Source organism: Megalobrama amblycephala, linkage group LG23, assembly GCF_018812025.1.
Source record: "Megalobrama amblycephala isolate DHTTF-2021 linkage group LG23, ASM1881202v1, whole genome shotgun sequence".
In the NCBI taxonomy this organism is placed as follows: Eukaryota; Metazoa; Chordata; class Actinopteri; order Cypriniformes; family Xenocyprididae; genus Megalobrama; species Megalobrama amblycephala.
Window position 1 is genome coordinate 22,665,962 of NC_063066.1, and position 27,988 is coordinate 22,693,949.

General features: G+C 37.8%; 1 protein-coding gene across 5 annotated transcripts in view; it reads left to right on the forward strand.

Moving 5' to 3' along the window:
• The window catches only part of pls3 (plastin 3 (T isoform)), a 35,204-nt gene extending 17,563 nt beyond the window's left edge, over window positions 1-17,641 (forward strand). For all 5 annotated transcript variants that reach the window (XM_048175889.1, XM_048175890.1, XM_048175887.1 and 2 more), the window contains 13 exons: window positions 853-982; window positions 1,306-1,438; window positions 1,537-1,618; window positions 1,776-1,941; window positions 3,591-3,733; window positions 6,705-6,800; window positions 10,315-10,510; window positions 11,677-11,755; window positions 12,511-12,628; window positions 12,776-12,909; window positions 14,795-14,918; window positions 15,035-15,159; window positions 16,564-17,641. In XM_048175889.1, the coding sequence (XP_048031846.1) occupies window positions 853-982; window positions 1,306-1,438; window positions 1,537-1,618; window positions 1,776-1,941; window positions 3,591-3,733; window positions 6,705-6,800; window positions 10,315-10,510; window positions 11,677-11,755; window positions 12,511-12,628; window positions 12,776-12,909; window positions 14,795-14,918; window positions 15,035-15,159; window positions 16,564-16,696 (1,659 nt within the window). In that variant the 3' untranslated portion in view covers window positions 16,697-17,641. The remainder of the gene's footprint in view (window positions 1-852; window positions 983-1,305; window positions 1,439-1,536; window positions 1,619-1,775; window positions 1,942-3,590; window positions 3,734-6,704; window positions 6,801-10,314; window positions 10,511-11,676; window positions 11,756-12,510; window positions 12,629-12,775; window positions 12,910-14,794; window positions 14,919-15,034; window positions 15,160-16,563) is intronic.
• The last annotated feature ends 10,347 nt before the right edge of the window (window positions 17,642-27,988 follow it).

Genomic DNA, 27,988 nt, shown 5'->3' on the forward strand with positions numbered 1-27,988 from the left:
TGTGCTAATTTATTAATAATGGGTCTTATTATTATAATATGCAGTATAGTTATGTGATACATTTTTTCAGGATTTTTTGATAAATAGAAAGTTCATAAGTGATTTTGAATTTTTTTTTTTTTTTTTGATAACAATGTAAAAGTCCCTCATTTTTCAATCAATTTAAGGTGTCCTTGCTGAATAATTCTGCAGTCCAGAATATTACAGAGACTATTTTACAGTCAGTAAATGTTGATAGATAAAACTAATACTGTTGATGCTTCCTGCAAATGGGGCATATCATCCCAATGAATGGTTGTTTGTTTGCACTGCTGTGAGGAGGTTATGAGCAGCTGCTAGCAGAATCCGTTCACTAGATATTCCACTTGGCACTGACAATCATGTTTTAATTACCCACACATGCCACATGTCATAAAATATGTGCATCTGTTTAGTTTCAAGGACCTCATGTGTGTTCATGTATTTTTAGATTAGTAATACATATTTTCTTTTTTTATGTGTGGATGCGTTGGTTGGTGTATTTAAGCAGTAAGGTACTATATTGTGAACAAAGTCCCGGGCTAAAATGTGCTGTTAGGCATGACACACTGCGCAGTGATTTTTCAGAATACAGGATGGTGTCGAGGGACAGTTTTTACATAATAAAAATATTAAGGACAAACATTTTAGTTAAAACGTTATTTTAAAGTATCACCCATCTTATAAGTACACTAAGGTTAATAGTTGGCCCTATAGATGCTGTAAAGTAATAAGGTGAATGTGTGTTTTCTGTATCATGTATTTGAGCATGACTGAAACTGTGTAAATCAATCTATTTTATAATTAATTTTATGGTCCCATGTATCTGCACAGATCTTTCAGGAGCTAAAGAGCAGTGACATTGCAAAGAGCTTCCGGAAGGCCATCAATAGGAAAGAGGGTATCTTGGCTATTGGCGGCACATCCGAGCTGTCCAGTGCAGGCACACAGCACTCCTTCTCAGGTAAAAATGCCTCTGATTTCACCGCATCAGACAAACCACTGTTTCCTTTTGCTGTAATTACTTTTGCACCACTTCCCACTGACTTGGAATATAGTGTTATGGCATAACCAAGGTAAAGTAATAGTATCAGATGGTAATAATATATTCTTTGCACGGAGATCTGCATGCTACTCTAAAGTACTTCAGACAATTCCATAGTAATACCAGGTCCTAAATCCCATAACATTATAATGGGAACATATACTTTTTGTTATTTTTAAGTTTTTAGTGGTGAATGGTATGTCATCTTTTTTTTTTTTTTTTTTGTCTGTATCTTTATCCAGAGGAGGAGAGGTTTGCTTTTGTGAACTGGATCAACACAGCGCTGGAACACGATCCTGACTGTAAACATGTGCTGCCCATGAATCCCAATACAGATGCTCTTTTCAAGGCTGTAGGTGACGGTATTGTGCTGTGGTAAGTCAGACACACTCCTCAGCGTCTTGCCTGTGATTTAATAATTTTGTATCTTTTTAAGTAACCTCCTCATTGCATATGTCATTGTTTCCTTTTAGTAAAATGATCAACCTGTCAGTACCTGATACTATTGATGAGAGGACCATTAACAAGAAGAAACTAACACCATTCACAATACAGGTTTGTTTTTGATGATTTTCTTTTTGGTGCACTCTCTGTTTTTAAGATTATTCTTTAAAATATGACACTGAATCCCCCTCAAATGTATTAAAGTGCATGTGCGTTAGAGAGAGAGAGAGATTTGGGTCTAACAAAGATCATTGCTTCTGTATTGCAGGAGAATCTTAACCTGGCTCTTAACTCTGCCTCTGCCATTGGCTGTCACGTGGTCAACATCGGAGCTCTGGACCTTCGGGAAGGCAAACCTCATCTGGTTTTGGGCCTTTTGTGGCAGATCATTAAGATCGGCCTGTTTGCTGACATTGAGCTGAGCAGAAACGAGGGTACGTATCTCTGTTGCACAAATACGAGCTAGTTCAAACAGTGCTGGCATTGCCACAGCTGATGACAACATCCAGGAATCCTGACAAACAGATATAGCGTCACTTTTTTATAGTTAAATGTTAACCCAACTGATTGATTTGACTGTTGTGGCAGACTTGAGCTCTTAGATCTGACCTCATTACTAGACTGGACAGTTTTTCTCCCAAATAGAACTTAAGTTTAGTTCAAATTTAGGTCTGTCCCAAATGCTCTGTGCCTTAACCGATCTATAGAGAGTGTTGTCTAGCCTCAGATGAACCTTCTTCATAATGAATAAGAAACATGCCTAAAGGATCAATAAACAAGTTAATTTATTACATAGAATTGCTTTTCATGCAACACGCTGCCAGGAATGATTAGTCATAAAGCAGGTTTGAGATAATAAATTATAAACAAATAAAATAATTGCCTTGGCTTGACATTTAAAAATCCAGTGGCGGTTCTATATGCAAGCATCAGTGGCTTAAACTGCGGGCAACAACTGGCAGCCAGTAAAAGTGAGAAAGAAAAGTGTAACATGCACTGTCTTTTGGGTTCTCATTGGGTTACAGACCAACAGACTTACCGTATCATTTCCAGAGGTTTGTATGTGTAAACAGGAAGGCCAGTTGGAAGAGCATAGCAGTAATCCAGTCTAAAGATGGTGTTATCATTGACGAGCATTGCTAAACAGTGATTTTATGGTGAATTGTAGGGGGAGTTCCTTCATCCATGCCAGACAGGCTGAAATCTGTGCAAGTACTTACTAGAGCTGTGTGTCATTAGTGTAGAACTTAGTGTAGCATTATTGTAGCAGGAAAATCCATGTAAATACATGGTAGGTAGCAGCAATATTGTGTAAATCAAGAAAGGAAATGGACCCAGCACCGGACCTTGAGCTACTCCAGTGGTTAATTAATATGTAGAGTTAATGTAGAGATGCCCTGAAGGATCTACCTGTAAGGTAATACTCAAACCAGTGGAGTGTTGTTCCTGTAATGCACAGTAAGAAGAATTTAGATAAAAGGATTTGGTAGTTTAATGTGTCACAATCTACAGTAAAGTCCAGCAGAACGAGGACACATGATCTGGAGGCTGCTTTTAATGCTTGACTGTTGCATAGAAATTTGTTCTGTGAAAGTAAGGAAGAGACCTGGTGTTTTCATCATGAGCAAGTTAATAGAGACTGGTCGGTAATTTTCTGATAGTGTAGGGTTTCTAAAGTTGTAGGTTTACCTTCTTGAATGTGGTGGGAAAAGATACACCTAGAGCAGGGATGGCCAACTCCAGTCCTGAAGGGCCACTGTCCTGCAGAGTTTAGCTTCATCTCTAATAAACACATCTGTGGGATAGAATTAAACACTGCAGGACAGTGAACCTCCAGGACCAGAGTTGCCCATCCCCACACTAGAGAAACCTCAGACCTCAGAGCATTTGACACAGAAAATTAGTTGTGGTGTACTATGAGGTCGACCTCAACTCGACCTGTCTGCCTGAAATTGTCAGTGATCGGAGGATGCCTATGTCTCAGTGAATAATAGCCATTCAAATCAGCGGGTTCACATCATTATCCAATGCAAAATCTAGGTTAAAACTGTGTGATTTAATGTCACTGTGTTCTTTTTTTCAGCTCTTGCAGCACTGTTGAGGGATGGAGAGACACTTGAGGATCTGATGAAACTGTCTCCAGAGGAGCTGTTGCTCCGCTGGGCCAACTTCCACCTGGAGAATGCCGGATGGAGCAAGATCAACAACTTCAGCCATGATATAAAGGTCAGCCTTAATGTGTCCATTTACAGTACTCTGTCTGTGTATCTGTTTGCTGATGAAGTATCAGATCTCTGTCCATGCTGTTTTCATGAGGATATTGAGCATGAGAATTGTGGTTGTAGTCCTGTCTATCTTTTATATTAATTTAGTTGTAAAATATGAAAGCTGCTCTGAGATCCTATATAGCAAAGTTTTAAATGTATAGTTTTAACGCATAACCACTCGAATATCAGGGCTTTTAATCTTCATCAAGATAACTGATATAACATTTCCTCCTTATTGAAGTACCCAGTCAGTGCAACAAAGGATGAACAGTCAATGATAAAGTTGTCATCATTAATGGTGTTTATTTTGCTAGGACCGGAGAACAACTTTGCTATAGATTTGTTATGAATAATGCCTTAAATGCGGCATGCATAGAAGAAGCGTGCCATTACTTTTCTATGCAAATTCCGAGCCATATATAGATATTATAGGGATGTGGGCGTAGGCTCTTTTGAATTTATAACATCTACAACATCCACTCAGAAAATGTGAACATGTAGCATTTCATCAGATGACTTGCGTTTATATATTATATATATATATATATATATATATATATATATATATATATATATATATATAAAATTACACATACCCCCAAGAATTATTGCGTGTCGTCATATGTGTGTGTGAAATGGAAAGTTTTGCATAAATGTTTTGCATATTTTAAATCTCTTGAAGAAATAATGGATTGATGTCCAATAGACAGCTTTACTGTAAAGGTGAAATAATTCTCATTCTCAAATGAATGGAATCATGTTTCTAAATTTATCCAAATTAGAATTTACATAACAGCTAGCTCCATTTTCTGTTCCATAAAGGCAGTTCACCAGAGTGAAAGTGCAGTTACTTTGACTTTCAAATGCTCTGAAAGGCAAACCATGAAAAACATGTGAAAAAATTTGTAAAACATGTGAGGGATCATTTAGTGTCTAATAAAAGATGTGTGACCCAATCTGTTAGTTAATTGCCCTCTTGACTTGTGTCATTTATTTAAATGATAAAGATAAAGATGAAAAAGCTCAGTGAATGAATTAACTAATATCTCTCTGTATCTCCCTCTGTGCTGCAGTTAACAGATTTTTCAAAGTGTGTAAAGGTACTTTTCCTAATGTACTGTGATATCAGTTATGCCTGTTTTGTTGTTTTGTTCGTTCATTCACATCTATCACAGTCATGTTCTCAGGAATTCACGCATGATTGTCTGTTTCTCATATTTTCACACATTTCTCTGGTTTGTGTCCCATGTAAATATAATTCACAGACAGTGTAAATATCTTTTGATGCCTTCAAGTTTTTTGGTCAGATTTTGTGATTTTTGGACAGAATAAAATGGATGTGTTGGACCATTATAGTACTGGAGTTGCACAAGTCTGTTGCCTCATAGTAGTTTTGACAGGCTTTATTATTATTCTTTAACAACTGTACACAAAAATGTATAGGAACTAAGTTGTACCATCAATATTCTCAAGAAGATTAAAAGGTTAGTTTACCCAAAAATGAAATTTCTGTCATCAATTACTCACCCTTATGTGGTTCCAAACCTGTAAGACCTTCGTTCATCTTCGGAACACAAATTAAGATATTTTTGATGAAATCTGTGAGTAGTCAACATGACTACAGTGGTTCAACCTTAATGTGCAAAAACCATACAAAAAGTATTGTCGTCACTATGTAACATTAAGGCTGAACTACTGTAGTCAAATTGACTATTTTAATGATGTCTGTACTACTTTTCTGGACCTTGAATGTGGTAATTACATTGCTTTTCTGTGGGGGATATTTCATCAAAAATATCTTAATTTGTGTTCCGAAGATGAACGAAGGTCTCACGGGTTTGGAACGACATGAGAGTGAGTACTTAATGAAAGAAATTTCATTTTTTTGGTGAACTAACCCTTTAGTACCAGCTGACATGATTCTTTTACCCTATAAAGCTTACTGTATGATATTTGATACAGCCTCTAAATTATCAACATGGTTAAAACTTTGCAGAAAAACCGGTTGTACAGGATGTACTTTGTGCCTTCTGTCGTCAGATTGATAGTTTATACTTTTTTAGCAAGTAAAAGACCTTATAGTACAATTGTACAAAAGATAACCTTCAGCTCGTAGTTCACGTGTCTTTTTGCTGTGAAATGTGAGCTGATTTTTATAAAGTAACTTTAATATTGTTACTAGTAATATTTCAAGATGAACACTTACTGGACTGAAGCGACTTCGGTTTACTTGATTTATCCATACATAATTTTTATCAACATCATGCGTATCAAATATGATCATCAAGGTTTATTTGTTCATCTTTCAATCATCATTGTATTGCATGATTGAGATATTAGAGCAACGACTGATATTTATATGCATTTTATGTAAGTATCTGCTATACTGTTATAAAGATCTCATTACAACTAGAATTTCATCCGATTACTTTTTGTCCATATAAATATCAGCATCTGCACTAAATTGCATATTTTTGCTCAGTCTGTGCCTCTGAATAAAATTAAGCTAAGGTAAAATTGTTTTTTCCTCCATATTCTCACTATATCAGACTATATGAGCCATGAAAACCTGACATAGCAAATATGATACTCACAAAAAACGCACATTCAAACTTTTTGTTTTTTTTAAAGATTTTGTCTAAAAGTGTTCCATTTAAAATATGTATTTATATATATATTTCAGAATATTATTTCATACTTATTTCAAACTGATACACCTCAGCTCAGAAAGTCTAGGCTCAAAGAAAATCCCACCAGTATTCTGTAGAGATTGTTTTTAAGTGTCTGATAATTGACTGTTTTATTTAGTCTTTTAACACAAAAATAACTCCCGATTGTTTTCTGTTGAAGGCTGTGGCATGATGGTGTTGAGTCTGAGAGATTTGAGTACTGAAAGATTTGTTTTTCTGTTCTCACTCTTGAATCTGCAGGACTCGAGGGCTTATTTCCACCTGCTCAACCAGATCGCACCAAAAGGTCAGAAGGAGGGCGAAAGTCACATTGACATTGACATGTCTGGCTTCAGCGTGAGTTCACATTATACACTTTTAAAGTGCACATCTTTCATTATGCATTTCTGTATCATAAACCAGTACACAAATGGGAGACAGAACCATAAGTTGTTATTGAATTGGCCTCAAAATGTATAAGGTCTTATGATGCATCCGGTAGTGTGCTGCTCTCAGTAGAGGAGGGTGGCTTTTATAAAAATATCAAAGCTTCATTCACTGTAGCAGCTCATTGTAAGTCAGGAGGACAGAGACAGTTCATTTCAGATTTGACCAGTAGCTTCCTGCTTTATGGAGAGCAGTTGTCAAGCATCAGCAGTTCAAACGCAAGTGTTTCTCTGGGGGTCTGAAGTTGGCACAGGAGGGTGAAATTTTATCCACACCTGGGATTGGTAAAATGAAAAACTGCAAATTTTAAGCCAGATTTGTTTTTACAGAGTGTTCTTTACGATAGTGACTTCCAGTAGAGAAAAAAAAAAAAAAAATCTGCAAAAAGCCACTGTTTATTGCACATTGTGTTCCAGTCTGTCCCCCCGTGGCAGTCACAACACAAGAACAGCCACCGCGGATGCCAGATTCCACCCCCAGTATGCCGTGATTCAAGTCATTCACTGCTTTGGTTTAGGACAGTAACAATGTTGCCCATTTCCCAGCGGTATCTAAACAGCCAGAGCTATGACTCGTGTGTGTGTGTATTTAACCCCACACTCTGGTCAGAGACACTTTTAGTGACTGTGTGCTGAATGAGACTGCTGTGGCTGCTGTGGCACGGTCAGGGTCGTTTCACCATCAACATCACCCAGTGTTTCAGCTTTCTGCTGCCTTCTGGTCCCAGATAATACATAATGTTTCCTTTCAGTGTCTGACACTCTTTTCCAAGCCCTAGTGAGCTGCATCTAGGTCTGTTCTCTACATCTGCAGTTCTTTTCCAAGAAAGACTGGGCAAGATGGCAAAAAAAAAATTAAACATGATATTTTTCATGCTTTTAACAATGTTCATTGTGTGTGTTGAAATGTATATACACTACCGTTCAAATTTTGAGTCGGTGAGAGTTGTTTTTGAAAGAAATCTCTTATCCTCACCAAGGCTGCATTTTTTTTTTTTTTTTTTTTTTTTTTTTTATCAAAAATACAGTAAAGACAGTAATATTGTGAAATATTATTACAATTTAAAATAACTATTTTCTATGTGAATAAATTTTAAAATGTAATTTATTCCTATGATGCCAAACTGAATATTCAGCATCATTACAAACAAGAACAGGTTTGTTTTACTATCTTAGTGAGGACATTCTATAGGCGTAATGGTTTTTATACTGTACAAACTGTACATTCTATCCCCCTACCCCTACTCCTAAACCTACTCATCGCAGAAAACATTCTGCATTTTTACATTTTTAATAAAACATTGTTTAGTATGTTTTTAAAGCTATTTTAAAATATAAAAACATGTTTATGTCATAATTTGTGTCCTCATATATCTTGAAAACATTTTCAATCATCATAGCTGCTTATTGCTTGCTTGTCTTCTATTCATTGCTTGAGTTGGGAGCCCTAAAATTGCTACCTAGATAGATGACTGTCTAGGGTTTGGGACAAAGCCTTAAAGGATTAGTTCACTTTAAAATGAAAATTACCCCTAGCTTTACTCACCCTCAAGCCATCCTAGGTGTATTTGACTTTATTCTTCCTGATGAACACAATCTGAGTTATATTAAAGGTGCCCTAGAATCAGAATTTGAATTTACCTCGGCATAGTTAAATAACAAGAGTTCAGTACATGGAAAAGACATACATTGAGTTTCAAACCCCATTGTTTCCTCCTTCTTATGTAAATCTCATTTGTTTAAAAGACTTCCGGAAAACACTCGGATCTCAACATAACACGTGTTACGTAACAGTCGGGATCATTAATATGTATGACCCCAATATTTGCATAATGCCAGCCCATTCGACGCATTAGACAAGGAAAGGCAGTATTAACGGCTGGATCTGTGCACAGACAAGGTAAGCAAGCAAGAACAACAGCGAAAAATGGCAGATGGAGCAATAATAACTGACATGATCCATGATATCATGATATTTTTAGTGATATTTGTAAATTGTCTTTCTAAATGTTTCATTAGCATGTTGCTAATGTACTGTTAAATGTGGTTAAAGTTACCATCGTTTCTTACTGTATTCACGGAGACGAGAGAGCCGTCGCTATTTTCATTTTTAAACACGTGCAGTCTGTATAATGCATAAACACAACTTCATTCTTTATAAATCTCTCCAACAGTGTGTAATGTTAGCTTTAGCCACAGAGCATAGCCTCAAACTCACACAGAATCAAACGTAACCATCTAAATAAATACTTTACTCACATAATTCGAAGCATGCATACAGCATGCATGACGAACATCTTGTAAAGATCCATTTGAGGGTTATATTAGCTGTGTGAACTTTGATTATGCGATGTATATATAGTCGAGAGCTCGTGGGGCAGAGGGAGCGCATCTCTTAAAGGGGCGGTGCGCTGAAAAAATCAGTGCATAGTTAATGATGCCCCAAAATAGGCAGTTAAAAAAATTTATTTAAAAAAATCTATGGGGTATTTTGAGCTGAAACTTCACAGACACATTCAGGGGACACCTAGGACTTATATTACATCTTGTAAAAAAACAATCTAGGGCACCTTTAATAAATGTCCTGACACATCCAAGCTTTATAACGGCAGTGAACGGACCAACAAGTATGAAACTCAAGAAAGTGCGTCCATCCATCATAAACGTACTCCACACGGCTCTGGGGGGTTAATAAAGGCCTTTTAAAGTGAAGCAATGTGTATGTGTAAGAAAAATATCCATATTTAACAAGTTATAAAGTAAAATATCTAGCTTCCGCTAGACCGCCTTCCATATTCAACTTACGAAGAAAGTGTCTTGCAGTTCAAAACGTTTACACCTACGTCCTTCATCTTCCGTATTCAACTCAGATTCAACTCTTCAATTCACTTCAGAAGGCCTTTATTAACCCCCCGGAGCCATGTGGAGTACGTTTATAATGGATGGATGCAGTTTCTTCAGCTTCATACTCATTGATCCCGTTCACTGCCATTTATAAAGCTTGGATCCGTTGGGATATTTGTTAATATAACTCTGATTGTTTTCATCAGAAAGAAGAAAGTCAAATACACCTAGGATGGCTTGGGGTAATTTTCATTTTGAAGTGAACTAATTCTTTAAAGTACATTGCATCAAATTTCTGCACTTTTACACATTGAACTATTTTTAGAAATATTTCATCTCAAATTAATCTGGCTCAAGTAATGTTTAAGCACTTTTGTTCTTAATTCAGTTTATAGTTGATTTGAGTTGTCTTATTTTCTCAATGACCCATGGGACAGAAGAGGAGAATGTTTTGCATCTGAGGCTTAAGCAAATTTGGCCCACTGAAGCAGAGAGGGAAAGATTAGTTAATTTGTCAGCAGCTGAATGCACTAAATTCTGTTTGGCAACGAATCCTGTTTTAACTGGTGTGCGTCTTGCAGGAGAAAGATGACCTGAAGAGAGCCGAGTGTATGCTGCAGCAGGCAGACAGGCTGGGCTGCAGACAGTTTGTCACGTCTACTGACGTCGTGTCTGGCAACCCTAAGCTCAACTTGGCCTTTGTGGCCAATCTCTTCAACAAGTACCCAGCACTGACCAAACCCGAGAATCAAGACATCAACTGGGGCCTTCTGGAGGGTGGGTATTTTGCGTCTGATTGTTGCTCTTTTCTGTCTCCTTTTACCATTTTAGCATTTGCTAAATAGACGCGCCACGTAATGACTCATGAAAATGGCTGACACTGCCTCTAAACACTTGCTTCTAAAAATATGCTTCATGGCATCACAAATGGGACATTCAGGATTTTTTTTTTTTTTTTGGAAACTGGTGAAGCGCGTCAGCCAGAGATTCAAAGGGAGGGACTGGCTCATTTCCTGGGGCCTGAACAGTTTACGCCCTTTTGGTGAAGGTTGCGCCCTCTTGTGGTAGAAAACATCTGCTTTCAGGCCTAATCCTCGATTTTATAGATTTAGGCCTGGTTTCACAGACAAGGCTTAAAGGGATAGTTCACCACCCTAAAATTAAAATTCTGTCATCACTTACTCACCCTATCAAACTTGTATGAGTTTCTTTCTTCTGTTGAACACAAAAGAAGATATTTTAAAGAAAGTTGGTAACCAGACAGTTGACAGTAGCCAGTGACTTCCTCCTTTTTTCCCTACTATGTTTTGTCTCAAGATGCAACCAGTAATGTTTTTTTTTTTTTTTTTTTTTTTTTTTGGCATGTTTATAAAAGATACTTAAATGTCCTGATTGAACTAAGGCATAATCCTGGCTTAATCTAAGCCCTCTCTGTGAAACCAGAGGATAGAATAACAAAAAACAACATACGTAACTAATGTGGTCCATACCATTTGAAAGTATGGTTATTTATATATAGATTACGAGTTTGCTTATTATTAACTTCGTGCATACACTTATGGTCGTCAAGAGATATTGGTAACAATTTACAATAAGATTCCATTTGTTTGGCTAACATTAGTTAACCACAATAATTAACATGAACTAACAATGGAAAACACTTAATCTCAGTTAGTGTTAATTTCATTTACTAACACATTATTAAAATCAAAAGTTGTGTCTGTTAATATTATTTAATAAACCTGAGCTGATTTGAATTAACAGTAATCTGTTGTTTTTTTATTAACTAACATTATGCATTAACTAATGTTAAATAATGGATTATGGTTGAATAACCTTATTATAAAGTGTTGCCGAAATGTTCTCTGTGGACTAAAAATGCAGTTAGTAATTCTTGTGATAGTGAACAGTGATTAACACCTGCTTTTGCTTGATTCCTGTAGGAGAGACCAGAGAGGAGAGGACTTTCAGAAACTGGATGAATTCTTTGGGTGTCAACCCTCATGTCAATCATTTATACGGGTAAATAACACGCTCTCTTAAAGGGATAGTTCACCCAAAAATAAAAATTTACTTACCCTCAAGCCATCCTAGCTGTATATGACTTTCTTCTTTCATCCAAACACAGTCTGAGTTATATTAAAAATGTCCTGGCTCTTCCAAGCTTTATAATGAGAGTGATTGGAGAATGAGATTTTGAAGCCCAAAAATGTGCAACCATGATTGCTGAAGTTAACGCTTTTTAGACGCAAGTCGAATGCATATGGCTGTTGTGCCGGAAGCTTATTATTTTACTTTACTATACATTTTTAAATAAGGATATTTGTCTTACACAAACACATCGATTCACTTCAGAAGGCCTTTATTAACACCCCAGAGCCATGTGGAGTACGTTTTATGATCGATGGATGCACTTTTTTGGGCTTCAAAATCTCATCCTCCAATCACTCCCATTATAAAGCTTGGAAGAGCCAGGACATTTTTAATATAACTCAGACTGTGTTTGGATGAAAGAAGATGCACACACACCTAGGATGGCTTGAGGGTGAGTAAATTATGGGGTAATTTTAATTTTTGGGGGAACTATCCATTTAATCTGTTTCATGAAAATCAAATCAAGTTGACAGTGAAATGAATTGGATGTGTATTTCGGTTAATTCCCAAGACTTTATGGGATCAGTAAATGAATGGCATCTCATTTATGTTGTTTATGTGATGTTACACTTGAGGTTAAGTGTTACATTTGAATCAGTTTTGATCTTTTCCTACCTTCTCAGTGACCTCCAAGATGCTCTGGTCATCCTGCAACTTTATGAGAAGATCAAGGTTCCTGTCGACTGGAACAACAAAGTCAACAAGCCTCCATATCCCAAACTAGGAGCCAACATGAAAAAGGTATGAATTCTACACTCATTACCTTTTCTCCAAAACTCCACCCTCTGAGGACGTGTCAGCCAATCCAAACCTACAAAATGAGTGACAAATTTCTGTTTGGATAAAGTGCTGTTCTGTCCTCACCTACGTGTGTGTGTGTGTGTTCAGCTGGAGAACTGTAACTACGCTGTGGAACTGGGGAAGACCAAAGCCAATTTCTCACTGGTGGGCATTGGGGGGCAAGACTTGAATGATGGGAACCCGACTCTCACTCTCGCCCTGGTCTGGCAGCTCATGAGGAGGTAAAACGAAAACTATTAGCAAAAAAGGCTAACATAGATGAGCTAAAATTAAGCTTAAAAAAATAAAATAATTAGTTATTACTAAACAAACAGCGTATATAGTCACTACAAATAGAAAATGCAAAGCATGCACAGTATAGTAAATATTGCATAGTGAATAATCATGTATGCTACCATTAAAACCATTTTTAAAAGTCATTTAATTCTTTACTTTTGACAATAAGTAATCTTAAAGATAAAATAATGTTATGAAAGTTTTATATTTAAAATAAATGTTGTTTTTTTTTAACTTTCTGTTCATCAAAGAATCTTGAAAAACAATATCATGGTTTTCACAAAAATTAATGAATGTTTTTTGAACAGCAAATCAGCATATTAGAATGATTTCTGAACAATAATGTGACACTGAAGACTGGAGTAATGATGCTGAAAATTCAGCTTTGGTCAAAGGAATAAATTATATTTTACAATATATTCACTTAGAAAACAGTTATTGTAAATTTGAATAATATTTCACAATATTACTCTTTTTACTGTATTTTGATCAAATAAATGCAGCCTTGGATCCTCATAATTTTGAACTGTAGTGTATATGTGAATGAACAATAGCATATTATTAAACGGACAATAACCGTGATCAATAAATGCAAATTTTTTTTCATTATATGGTCTTGATGCCTGATGCATTAAAGGTGCCCTAGAACTTTTTTTTAAAAGATGTAATATAAGTCTAAGGTGTCCCCTGAATGTGTCTGTGAAGTTTCAGCTCAAAATACCCCATAGATTGTTTTTAATTCATTTTTTTAACTCCCTTTTTTGGGGCATAATTAGAAATAAGTCGATTCAGGGTGTGTGGCCCTTTAAATCTCGTTCTCCACGCCCCAAGAGCTCGCGCTTGCCTTAAACAACATAAACAAAGTTCAAACAGCTAATATAACCCTCAAAATGGATCTTTACAAAAGTGTTCGTCATACAGCATGTCTAATCGCGCAAGTACAGTGTTTATTTTGATGTTTACATTGATTCTGAATGAGTTTGAGCCTATGCTCCATGGCTAACAGCTAATGCTACACTGTTGGAGAGATTTATAAAGAATGAAGTTGTTTATGCATTATACAGGCTGCAAGTGTTTAAAAATGAAAATAGCGACGGCTCTTGTCTCCGTGAATACAGTAAGAAACAATGGTAACTTTAACCACATTTAACAGTACATTAGCAACATGCTAACGAAACATTTAGAAAGACAATTTACAAATATCACTAAAAATATCATGTCATCATGAAACATGTCAGTTATTATTGCTCCATCTGCCATTTTCTGCTATTGTCCTTGCTTGCTTACCTAGTCTGTTGATTCAGCTGTGCACATCCAGATGTCCTGCCCTTGTCTAATGCCTTTCATAATGCTGAGAACATGGGCTGGCATATGCAAATATTGGGGGCGTACACCCCGACTGTTACGTAACAGTCAGTGTTAAGTTGAGATTCGCCTGTTCTTCGGAGGTCTTTTAAACAAATGAGATTTATATAAGGAGGAGGAAACAATGGAGTTTGAGACTCAATGTATGTCTTTTCCATGTACTGAACTCTTGTTATTTAACTATGCCGAGGTAAATTCAATTTTTGAATCTAGGGCACCTTTAACTGTTAGCAAATTTAACCTTATTGTTAAACTATTACGCAAATACTGTTAAATTCAAATTTGATTTAAATACAAACATACCAGCTTTAATATTAAAAATGAATTTTTTAATAAACATCCAAGTCTATGAACCAAAGATAGTTTTTATTTTATTTTATATATTAGAGCATGTATATGTATATAAAGCTTGAGTAGTTTGGAGGAAATGTCATGTTGCTGAGTCTTTGCTGTGTTCTCTTCTAGATACACTCTAAATGTACTAGAGAACCTGGGCGACGGGCAGAAGGTCAACGATGAGATCATTGTCAACTGGGTTAACAAGACTTTGTCGCAGGCAGGAAAATCAACCAAAATATCAAGTTTCAAGGTGCACAACCCTTCATTTATCCAACTAAAAAAAAATATATGTTTCATGCAGCAGCCAGTATTGATGTATATGTGTTGGTTGAATATCAGAAGTAAGTGTTGTGTTTTGAACTACAGGACAAAGAGATCAGCTCCAGTCTGGCAGTGCTGGACCTGATTGATGCCATCCAGCCCGGCTGTGTCAACTACGACCTTGTGAAGAGAGGAAGTCTTAGCGATGGAGACAAACTGGACAATGCAAAGTAAGATTTCAAAAGGGTGTTCATTAGATAATGTGCATCAAGCATTAAAGGTAAGGTAGGCTATTTCTGTGAGGCTAGCAATTACAAGCTAGCTTTGAAAGCATAAGATCCCCCCTCCCTTCAGAGCGCTTTCCAAAGCCACAGCTCCTTCAAAACACATGAACACACACAGCCAGAGCAGAGTCTGCAAAGCGCCACAAGAGACAGCATTAAATTACCTCATGTCTGAAAGCATATATCATTACAATAATGAATGTAAACAACGCTGACTTGTACCACCTGACTGCTGCAGATTTATTTCGGTGTTGATAATGTTGCCACAGAAACAGAGTCTGAAGACCAGAACAGCTCCAAGTACGAACATCAAATCACATTTTTTAGTCCTGAGACTTCCACAAAAGATATATGTACATTTTTAATATTTAGAAGGCACATCTATTACTGATTTCTATCAGGATGTGAAGAGAGATTCAACCAGTATAACAAAAAGTGTTTTTTTTACATTGTCTACCCTACCTTTAAAGGGGCTATATGTAGAATTCAGAAACCCTTGTTATTAGTGACACCGGTGGCTGTTAAGTGAACTGCAGCCAGCAGGTGTATGAAGAAAAACATATATATGCTGTAAGAACCATTAATTAGGGATATTATAGGGGATTTCGCACCAGAGGAACCTTTTCACAGTTCCTAGAACTATTGGCTGAAGTACCCGGATTTTACTGTGTTCGCACCACAGGAACTAAGAACGTTTTTAGTTCTAGGAACTCCTTTTGGGGGAACTAAATTAGCTCCTACATCAGAGTAGGGTCTAAACCAGCACTATAGGAACTATCAGTGATGTAAGTGTACGTTGATTGGTCAAACGCATGTCAAACACTGTCATTTTTAAAAAGCCGTGTATACATATTTACTGTACTTCACAAACTTGGAAAACAGCAATAACAGCATTTACCTGTTGTCTGCAGGGTTGTGTTCTTTTCTTTGCTTCAATGATATAATACTGAAAGTTGTCATAGGAGATTTCGTCTCTTAGCCCTACTTTTTTGTTCTTTCAGTTACTCTTTCATTTTTATTCCATGTCCGTTATCACAAAACCCACGACACACAACAAACACAGCTCCGATCACGGCATCCTCCATCCAACGGTTTTTAGCGTTTGTAAATGTTGCGCTTAAAGACGCCGCTCTTGACCGCTTCAGAGTTCCTATTCCCGGTGCGAATGCAATGAGGAATATGGCCCAGAAATTAGTTCTTGGGAAACTATCCTAGTGGCTAGTTCCTATAACGGAGTTCCTAGGACCTTTTTTTTGCGAAAGCCCCTTATATGACACACATGAACAAGTCTTCAGGTCTATGTAATATTTCCCAGGGTATAGTGAGGTTATGTCTGTGCGTCTCTTGCAGGTATGCTGTGTCCATGGCCAGGAAGATTGGCGCTCGTGTCTACGCCCTGCCTGATGATCTAGTGGAGGTCAAACCCAAAATGGTCATGACCGTGTTCGCGTGTCTAATGGGCCGAGGGATGAAGAGGGCGTAAAACAGGACCCTGCGGACAATCAAGCGCTGATGTCCTCCCCAAAAGCCATTTTGCTGGTTGAAAGGCTTCTGGTTCAGTAAATTTATTACAACCACAATAAAAATGGCAACAGATGATAAAGAATCATGCTTAAGTTTGGCAGGACTACAAAGTTGAAATGGGCTTGAAGTTTATGGAAAGGGAGGGTTGATTCTTTTAGACCAAAACAAATATGATTCCATCTGCAAAAGGGACAAATTTATACCAAATTTTATTGTCAATGAAATGCAATATGACTAAAGCATATCTGCGTTGGATCTAAACCATATCGGACTCTGCTTTGCAATACTTTATTTACATAATCAATAAAGGAAGAATGTACGAGTGATAGCTGTAGGTCTCATTTTGACAGCTTTGGACATTTAGAGTCACGACTGGCCTTACTAGATGCAGTATTGCCTCTATGCAGAACATGATTGTGTTCGAATCATCATTGAATTGGACCGCTTTTCCTTATGTTTTATACATGTCACGGAGTTTGCTAGAAACTTTTCAGTGAGACACTTTAACACATTCCATTCTTGTGTACTATTTGTCTATAATGTATATTCAAAACGGCTTTTTACGTACAAGAGGCATCCAAACAGAATGAACTCTGCATGATCTATATTTTTTATTTAAAACAATACACTCCTCGGAAAATGTCTTTAAAAGCTTTAAGCATTAACCAATCCATGCTGTATGTTCATTATGAAGATGACAAATAAACGCTGACGCAGAAAGGTCATCACATGTGGGCAGTGTCAAACCTGTTACTGTTGGTTAATGGTGAGTGACTGTGTTGCCGGGAATGAAACTGGAATTGTCTGGTCATACGGCAGCATGTTATCTGTGGACCGAAGCAGCTGACACCAAATGTCTGTAACTCATCAACATCATTAAAATAAAGCAAAAAATGCAACTGTGCATAGCATTACTGTTCTGTATTCCTTCCTTTTCTTTTTTCTGTAAACAAATCAAATGTTTGTCATTTTAGAATGTTAAGAAAAAATAAAAACAGTATTGTTATGATTTGAAATTAAACATTTTACAATTATTCACAGTAGAATGCAACAGTGCCCATCCAATTTTTCAGCGGCACTGGTTCCAGTTTTTTTGTTTTGTTTTTTTTTGAAAAAAAAAAAAAAGTCTTCTTTACAACGTTATAAGCCATGAACTAAGCCAATTAGCTACGAGGTGAATCACAACACTACAAACTTTGATTTGAAGCAATTTGAAGTTTTTGTGTACTTAACGGCTTTACTGAGGGAAAGAACTACAATCTCATGAAGCATTGCGAAGAGCAGAATCGAATTGAAAACAATGGAGATATATAAATCTACTCATTTAAAAATGTTCATTTTATACATATATAAAGTTTATTGCAAAATATGCACATATATACAAATATTTAAGTATTTTAAGAGCATAGGGAGACCCACTTAATTATGTCATTTGCAGACCTTCATGGGAGTGGGCGGAGCTAAAGAGCCATTTTGGCGCATTTTGATTGTGGCGACTCTTTGGTGTAATTTTCTGTACAGCATCATGGGTAATGTTGTTTTTCACTGCAAATTCTGCTATTAAACAATTATTGTAAGAGTAAAGGCCTGTACACACCGGGACGAATATCGCACGCGTTTATCGCCAGCGTTTTTCGAGATGTTTTTTGTGTTCACACCCAAGCGATTTTCACTGGCGATGCGCAGAGTGAACGTGCAAATTCACTCCCTAACAGTATGTGGCGCTTGTGCTTAACGGTAGTGCAAATAAACATATTTATGATATTAATAAAGTTAAAGAAGATAAAAATGCAGATATTAAATGGCATATATATGAGAGATGGTAGTCAGAAACGGTAGTGCAAATAAACATATGATATTAGTAAAGTTAAAGAAGATAAAAATGCAGATATTAAATGGCATATATGAGAGATGGTAGTCAGAAACAGTAGTGCAAATAAACATTTATGAAATAGACATTTTCAACTACATTTCTTGAATGTAAAAGAAAAAAAAAACAGCAAAAATACAGAAATAATACACATCTATTGGTATGGCCAAGAACTGGCAGAGCACCCATAGCGTGCGTCTCAATCAGCTCCCTAGTTCACTAGTCAGGGCACTGATCAGGGAGTCGGCCACATTCATTTAAATGGTATACTGATACACGACCTAGGAAGCTAGGGAGCTGTTTGAGATGCAGAGATAGTTTGTAGGGGTCTTCCTCGTCTACTTACTTTCTCTTCGTCGTCTTGTGTGCTCGGCAAGACTGTTTTGTGCTTGAGCGCCACCAAGTCGTGTTTTACTGTAACTTCAGCAGCTCCAGGCACGTGAACAAAAGCACCAATCTCATTGGTCGGCCAGTTTTTAACACGGCGCGTCAAACCAAATAAACGAACCCGAGGCGTTTTTTAAAAATGACTCTTTTACGCCTCGCGTTTTTCTCGTCGGTGTGCACACTCACATTGGCGCCCATTGTTTAGTCACGAGGCGTTAAACGTCGGCGAAAATCGCACGCGATATTCGTCCCGGTGTGAACAGGCCTTTAAGTTGAAATAATACTAATAATGATGCCATCGCTTAACTTTAAATTATCGGCACCCCTAGAAATTCATAAAGTAAAATATCTCTGAAGAATATTCTGATTCATATTTACATTTTTTTAAGCACACCAGGGTGACTAGGAACATGAAATTGTCCATCCACCATGTACATCACCACAAGTTGTTTGGGAGGGTTTCAAGAAAAAAAATCCTCTGCTCTCATGCAAAAACAAAATCCAGATTATTCAGTTGCCAGACACTTCTGGAACTTCAAATGGGACCAGGTTATACGGTCAGGTGAAACTAAAAAGAGAGCTTTTTGGCAGCAAACCCACCAGATGGGTTTGGTGCACACATGGACAAAAAAAATCCCCATGTGTACGATTAAATATACTGCTGAATCTTTGAAATTGTGGGCCTATTTTTCTGCCAGAAGTCCTGGACATCTTATTCATATATGGTTGGATCTTCCATCAGGACAATGATCCAAACAGACATCAAAATCAATACACAAATGGGTCACTGAGCACAAAATGATATATAACTGAAAAGAAGAGTGCACCAGCATGGACTTGGGAATTTGAAGGATCTGGAGAGATACTGTATGAAAGAATAGTCTCTGATCTCTTGTCAGGTGTTCTCCAAACTCATCAGGCATTATAGGAGAAGACTCAGAGCTGTTATCTTGGCAAAAAGTATTTAATAAATCAGCGCCATTAATTATAGTCAACATGTTTTGGAGAAAAACATTTATTTCATAAAATTAATTTATTAATATAATTTTCCCCCTATTTTCAATCGATTCTTCCTCTCCCATTTTCAATTTTGATTTTTTTTTTTTTAATAAAAGATCAAAAGGAGTAACAATGCAGATTTATTTTCACAGCCTTATTTGTTCATATTTACCAAGGGTCCAAATAATTCTGACCATGACTGCATGTCTGTGGGTGGTTGTGAGGGTTTATGTGTACTTGCTGGTTGATTTGATAAATACAACCTGAATTCTGGAAATGTTTTTTTAATTTTGAATAAAATGAAAACTAAAAGACTTTCAAATCACTTGAGCCAATATTTTATTCACAATAAAACATAGATAACATAAATGTTTAAAGGGATAAATTTGACACTTATCCACTAAATGAGCTCATTTCAAATTTGATGCCTGCTACAGGTCTCAAAAAGTTGGCACGGGGGCAACAAATGTCTGAAAAAGCAATACATTTTGAAAAGATTCAGCTGGGAGAACATCTAGCAACTAATTAAGTTAATTGATATCAGGTCTGTAACATGATTAGCTATAAAAGGGATGTCTTAGAGAGGCAAAGTCTCTCAGAAGTAAAGATGGGCAGAGGCTTTCCAATGAAAGAGTGCATAAAAAGATTGTGGAATAGGCTTTGCAAATCTCATCATCTACAGTGCATAACATCATCAAAAGATTCAGTGAAAATGGAGAAATCTCTGTGCGTAAGGAACAAGGCCGAAGACCTTTATTGGATACCCATGGACCCTCAGATGACACTGCATCACTCATAGGCATGATTGTGTCAATGACATTACTAAATGGGCCCAGGAATACTTCCAGAAACCACTGTCAAGAAACACAATCCGCTGTGCCATCTGCAGATGCCAGCTAACGCCGTTGTGTCCTGTGGGCCAAGGCTCATTTAAAATGAAATGGTTTCAAAGTGGAAAAGTGTTCTATGGTCAGACAAATCCAAATTTGACATATTTGTTGGAAATCACATACGCTGTGTCCTCCAGGCTAGAGAGGATGGAGACCTTCCAGCGTGTTATCAGTATTCAGTTCAAAAGCCAGCATCTCTGATGGTATGGGGGTGCATGAGTGCATACGGTATGGGTAGCTTGCATGTTTTGGAAGACGCTATGAATGCTGAAAGGTATATAAAGGTTTTAGAGCAACATATGCTCCCCTCCAGATGACGTCTATTTCAGGGAAGGCCTTGTGTATTTCAGCAGGACAATGCAAAACCACATACTGCAGCTATCACAACAGCATGGCTTCATCGTAGAAGAGTCCGGGTGCTGAATTGGCCTGCCTGCAGTACAGATCTTTCACCTATAGAGAACTTTTGGTGCATCATTAAATGAAAGATGACCACAAACTCTTCAGCAGCTGGAAACCTATATCAGGCATGAATGGGACCAAATTCCAACACCAAAACTCCAGAAACTCATAATCTCAATGCCCAGATGCCTTCAAACTGTTTTGAAAAGAAGAGGAGATGATACACCATGGTAAACATGCCCCCGTCCCAACTATTTTGAGACCTGTAGCAGGCATCAAATTCGAAATGAACTCATTTTGTTCATAAAATTGTAAAATTTCTCAATTTAAACATTTGTTATGTTATCTATGTTCTATTGTGAATAAAATATTAGCTCATGTTATTTGAAAGTCTTTTAGTTTTAATTTTATTAAAATTTAAAAAACGTCCCAACATTTCCGGAATTCGGGTTGTATATGATTGTGTGTGTGTGTGTGTGCGCGTCTGTGTTTAGGGTCACAATGTTGTTGTTTTTTGAAATAATTATAATCTGCATGGATGCATTAAATTGATCAAAAGTGTCAAAAAAAAATTTGTTTTGTTTTTTATTTACTTTACATTTATCAAAGACTCCTGAAAAAAATATGAAGCAGCACATTATTCATTATTGATAATAATATTACCAATTATAGTCACACTTTAGATTAAGGTCCAATTCTCACTATTAACTAACTATTAATTATGACTTTTGCACCAATAAACATCTTATGCAAGAAGGAATGCAAATTCCTTCTTATCATCATAAACCTCTTCTCTCTCTCTCTCTCTCTCTCTCTCTCTCTCTCCTAAAGCTAATGAAAAATCAAATTACATTAATAATATTAATTAATAAACATTAATGTTAATAAAAACTTAGCATTAAAATTTGTAGCTCTGTATTTAAGCTTTGGAATGCTTGCACAAATTTCACAGCCTGGCACACAACTATGTTAGGAGGTTCCTGCTGATATTTTTGAAGACCTGGTGTCCATTGTGTTGGGCTTTAAACTTTAAAAAAAAAAAAAATCCTGTTCTATACAACTCTGAAAGATCATCAAATTAACTCTGAATATTATCACTTGATACTATAAAGATTTTAATAAGTGCAAGTTGATTAGTCTAGTTGGTTAGCCATGCCTGTCTTATGTGATACCTGAATCACAATCAGATTATGTTGTGGGTCATATCTTCATTGTGATTGGTTGATCAGGGACCGATCACTGACCAGGTAGTTCTAATATTATAAAAACATTCAATTTTATTGCTTTAAATAAAACAAAACAAAACAAACAAAAAAACAGATGATGTCCATTCCAATGGATGCAGGGTCTGAACTGGTTAGAGGACTGTTAGGTCTGTGTTTTATTTTGGAAATGACTATACTAACATTATAGCTCCAAGATGTACATAGTGTCAAAAGTAGAAAGTGGAGGGATGGCTGTCAGCCCAGTGAGGGGGTGGAGGTGGGCCTGGAAATGAAAGTGGAGCAGAGAGCCAGGGCAGAGTAGGTAGAGTGGGGAGCCAGGGCGGAGCTGGAGACCACCATAGTGGAGCAGGCAGAGTACTTGTATTGCCCATTTTGATCCCATACACTCATTTCCCATTAGTGACCCAACTTGTACCCACAATGGGAGCCCACCTGGGTTTGCCCATGCAGGACCATACTTTACATGAATTTACCCATTCTGAAACCATATACTGATTACCTACTTGTGCACTACCTAGGACCCATGTGGACAACCTAAATGGGATTTATTGTGTTTTTCCCATGTCAAACCTATTTTCTAAACCCAACTGACCCCCATTTGTGTTGCCCATTTTGAGCCCATAAAATCAATTCCCATTAGTGACCCAACTTGTACCCATAATAAGGGGCCCACATGGTTTTGCCCATGTGGGAACAACATGGTTGACCCAAGTAAGCCCCAGATAAATTGCCCATTTTGGGCCCATGTAGCTCAAGAATAACCCATGTGGGGCCAACATTCACATGTTGGCTGGGAGGTCAAAGCTGGAGACAGTGGAGCCAGCAGGACTGGAGACCACCACGGTGGAGCCAGTGGAGCAGGTGAGTTTAGGGTTGGCCTCCGTCACCGTAACAGAGCTGACAGGGGGCACAGAGAGTTCCAATACGGCCTCCTTAACCATGGAGGATGTTGCCGCCTCAGGGGGAAGTGTGTGCAGCCCAGACACATCAAATGGTGGTTGGCATCAATGGGAGCACAGAGAACAAAGGAAAGACCTCAAAGCATGAAAGCACTGAGACTGCCAGGCTTGAGATGCCGACCACATGAACCAGCATCAGTGGTGGATGCCAGTCTTGTCCACCATGAGACAGATCCAGTGGACAGGAATGAGTAATGACCAAGGTTAGAATTAGGATGTGAGGGCTGAATGGAGTCAATTTTACTATTTCAGGGCAGTTGTGGTCTAATGGTTAGAGAGTCAGACTGGTAACCCAAAGGTTGCAGGTTCAATTCTCAATACTGGCAGGAAATGACAGAGGTGCCCTTGAGCAAAGCATCTAACTCCGAATCGCTCCCTGTGCACTACAGCAAATATGGCTTCCCACTGCTCTGTGTGTGTTTGCGTGTTCACTACTCACTACTCCTAATGTGTGTGCACTAACTTGGATGGGTTAAATGCAGAGAACAAATCCGAGTACGGGTTACCATACTTGCCCTTCACATGCCATTTTCTCAGGTTTATCCTATAAAGCAAATACTCACTTTTTTCCTTGTTTTCTGCTTCTGTGTGTTATTGAACAATTTGATAAATGAGGCAGCTATAATTGTGTGGGTGTGGATATCAGGATGTGGTTTGCATGCATGTACTAAAAAATTGAGATTTAGTTGCTTATAGTCAACAGAATGAATCAAAAGGGACCATTAAAATAAAGTGTTACCGTCACCTCAGTTGTATCCTTTTCTATGAATCTCAAAACAATTACGTTTTAACAGCTGAGCATATCTGGTTGTTAACAATGGGAAGCGTTCTCTTTCCTCATCTATCACATGATGGATCCCGGACGAGCCCCCAAATATGTTACGTCCCTCGTTAGTTAGATGTATTTGTTTAGGAATATTATTTAGACATAACAAAATAGTGGCACGTTTGTGTAATGATTTGAAATGCTGATTGTTTATGACCGCTGTACCCGTGAAACCTTCATCTCATATTCCGGTCTGAAGCTATGTAGCCTGGCTGGAGAGGTTGCGAGTCAGGCAAGCAGGTCGCGACCTAAATTTACACACGCAGAAAAAAGATGTGTTAGACACACTAGCCTTAAAGAGTGGTGCTATTTTTGTATGTTTTGTTAGACAGTATGGTTTAGTTATAGCGTCCTGAACGCTGAAGATATTTCTTTCTGCATTTTCTTTTGTTAGTTAGTTTAGTTCTTTAACTTTAGTTAGTTTTTTTTCTTGTTATATTTAGTTTTTGATTTAAGCTCCACTCTCTCGCTCCTCTCCTCCAGATCTTTTGTTGATTTGTTTATTCTTGTTGCGTTGTATATATTGTAAATATCTACTTTATTACTTTACTATTATATTACTTAACTTATATTTAATGCAAACTTTGCAACGATATTGCTGGTTTGTCTGTCCTTTTTCCTTTTGCCATCCCGTTACTACCATTACAGACACATGCCACTATTTTGTTATGTCTAATAATATTCCTAGACAAATAACATCTAACTAATGAGGGACGTAACACACCTGATTCAACTCATGAGCTCATTAGTAGAGACTGCAAGACCTGAAATGGGTGTGTCAGATATAGGGAAATACAAAATGTGCAGTGCTGGGGGTATTCCAGAACAGGTTTGAGAACCACTGCTCTACAAGACTGTTATCTAGCCCCTTGCATAAGGCCTGAGCCAGCTATGAATCCAGAGAATGATCATGGCTGAAACACTGTCTTTTGTAATCAAAAACGAGTTGGTTTTGACTGTTGCGTTGAGTGGTGTGACAGCTGTAAGACAGAATACAGAAAGTTCTTCTTCATTGGAACTCTTTTCTCTGGTATGATAAAGTTCCAAATAAAAGCATAAGTGCTTCTCTGCCTGTCGGATTGTACGTAGGTGTGACATGCTCTTCCACGGACTCCAGAGAGTGCATTATCAGAATGCTCCCCCGGACTGCTCGTGCTCAAACAGATCCTCTTGCAGGCTGGCCGGAGGACTGTTCATTTCAGTGCATCTGGAGAATGCCTGCCTTTATGTTCAGAGCATCACGAGTGTTTCTGATGTTGCTTTATAGATTTGACTGCCCAATAGAGATTCGTCTCCACTCCACAAGGAGTCCGGCATCATCTTAGACTTGAACAAAGGCATGTCTATTCGGGATATTTGTTTTACAATGGGCTGGTCCTCACAAAACGCTTTTGCTAGGTTTTATAACATGTTCTGTCTGTGCAGTGGAAGACAACCGAGCAGCCATTGGATGACTGAGAGATTTCGTGACCACGCCCGATGTGCAGTGCCATTGCACACACTAATAGCTGCTGCATATGTAAATGTTATGCATTTATGACACACCTTCTGTGTTCTGTTATTTCAGTAGTATTCAGGTGCTACAACTGTATGTACTTGGTTCTTCCCGCAGATTTATGCTGGACGCTATGAATATATGTCACTCGGTTACATTAGGTAACCAGGGACATTTTATCTCTGTAGTCATTTTAACCACTGACTCTTCACATCCTTATTCTTTAGAAGTGTTTACAAAAAGAATTTGCTCACAGGCAGCCAACAAGAGGGATTCACCAAAAGATGGAGAGGTTGGTCTCAACATATCAAACACTGAGCAAAAAAACAGAGCAACAATGACAGAGCAACAATAGTTTTGACCTCTCGTGGCCAAAACTAGTCCATAAACAGATGGTGCTTGCCGGTGAAGTCCGTGGTGGACCAAGGTTCGCGGCTGTCGGTTGCCTGGCAAGTCCAGAATGATATATCTTCTACAAGATATATCATTCTGGTAAGTCCGCCCTCCGTCGTGCCTCGAGTCAACTCCAAACCGTACTGTGCAATCAGATTTGTTTATTTCAGTGACGCAAACAGCGTCACTCTAGTGCGGCGAAAGTCCCTTCAATATCAACAAAGATTGCGCACGGGAGACCCGAGAGTTTGTTCTATTCAGCCGTGAATTCAGTTTTAAATGACCAAAAACACATTAATTATTTACTTTTCGCTGTTGACTCTCTTGTTGCTTTGCTAACGTCATATCCGCCCTTCTCTGATTGGTTTACTCCGCTTCCTGTTTGCTCGGATTTGCTCCGCCCTAGAAATCAAATTGATTCAATGGCCGACCAGACTCATCCGCTGGTACAGTGGTGAGGCTGGATTTTCCAGGCAAGGCTGTCGAAGCTTGGGCCATGCTTGGGACATGCTTTGATCCATTGCAAATCAGCATATAAAATGATTTCTGAAATATCATGTGATACTGAAGTCTGAATTAATGATGAAAATTCAGCTTTGATCATAGGAATAAATATATTTAAATAGAAAATATTTTCATGAATAGAAAATAATTTTAATTTGTAATAATATTTCACAATATTACTGTTTTGACTGTATAAATGCAGTCATGGTGAGCATAAGAGACATCTTCCAAAACATTAAAAGAAATCGTAATTATTTCAAACTTTTAACTTGTAGTGTATATCCTCTATGACTATATCTCGCCCAGGTGCATTTTAGCTTATGCTGAGGGCATTTGACCTAGAGTGACCACCTGGCTATTGATCTGTTGCAGGACAGTAGATGTGATTTTGCTGGACACATTTTACAACTATTACGCTATATATTGATTTATATTGGTTGGCAAACTTGGCATATGCGCCGATTAATGTTTCTGCCGGTGGGTGCCCACACTATTGCGCTTATGGCAACATTAAATGCTGGAGAGAAGACAATTGTAGATTCAAGGCTGCACATGCAGGAGGACAAAGTTTGAGCACGCAGATGTAGGCCCTAGGCCTACTATATCTGAGCGAGAGCGCGCGCGCGTCCAGTTTTGTGCAAGGGAAACCGCCTTTGAGGAGAGATTGCTCACGCATTTGATGCACTCTCGACATTTTTCATTATAATAGCGAAATAGAACCCGCATTAAATGAACTATAAACGTGAGAAGAAAGTCTTGTCTGAACGTCGCAATTTTATATTGGTTAATACAAATGGAGAATATCTGTTTTTCTGTAGGTGCTCGACCATTTCCGTGGGTGGCGCTTGATCGCCGCAGTTCGTTGGACATATTTGCCATCAGAATGGATGATTACATGCTTTAAATCATCGATTTGGGCAGCATTGAGCAGCTCTTGAGGTTCTTATCTGGTATGTGAGATGAAATCCTTGCTGGTGTAGTTGTATTTACCGACTTTGATGAGGCCCGGTCCCACACTTATCCCTTTGCGCTGTCCACTCAGTTGTCATCAGCGGGAAAACCTCTATATGATTGCGTTGGTTGGTTATTTTGCACAAAATAGATTTTTAAATGCCATTCACGGTTTTTATTATATTTCTTACTGTTGTATTGTAATTTCAGGGACGAAAAAAATTACAGACATAAATGAAATGTGGGACACTACTTAAGTCGTGCGGGACACGGGACAAGCTCCCAATTTCGGGACGGTCACTCTAATTTGACCCCCCACACACAACACCGCACTGCCTTTATATGAATA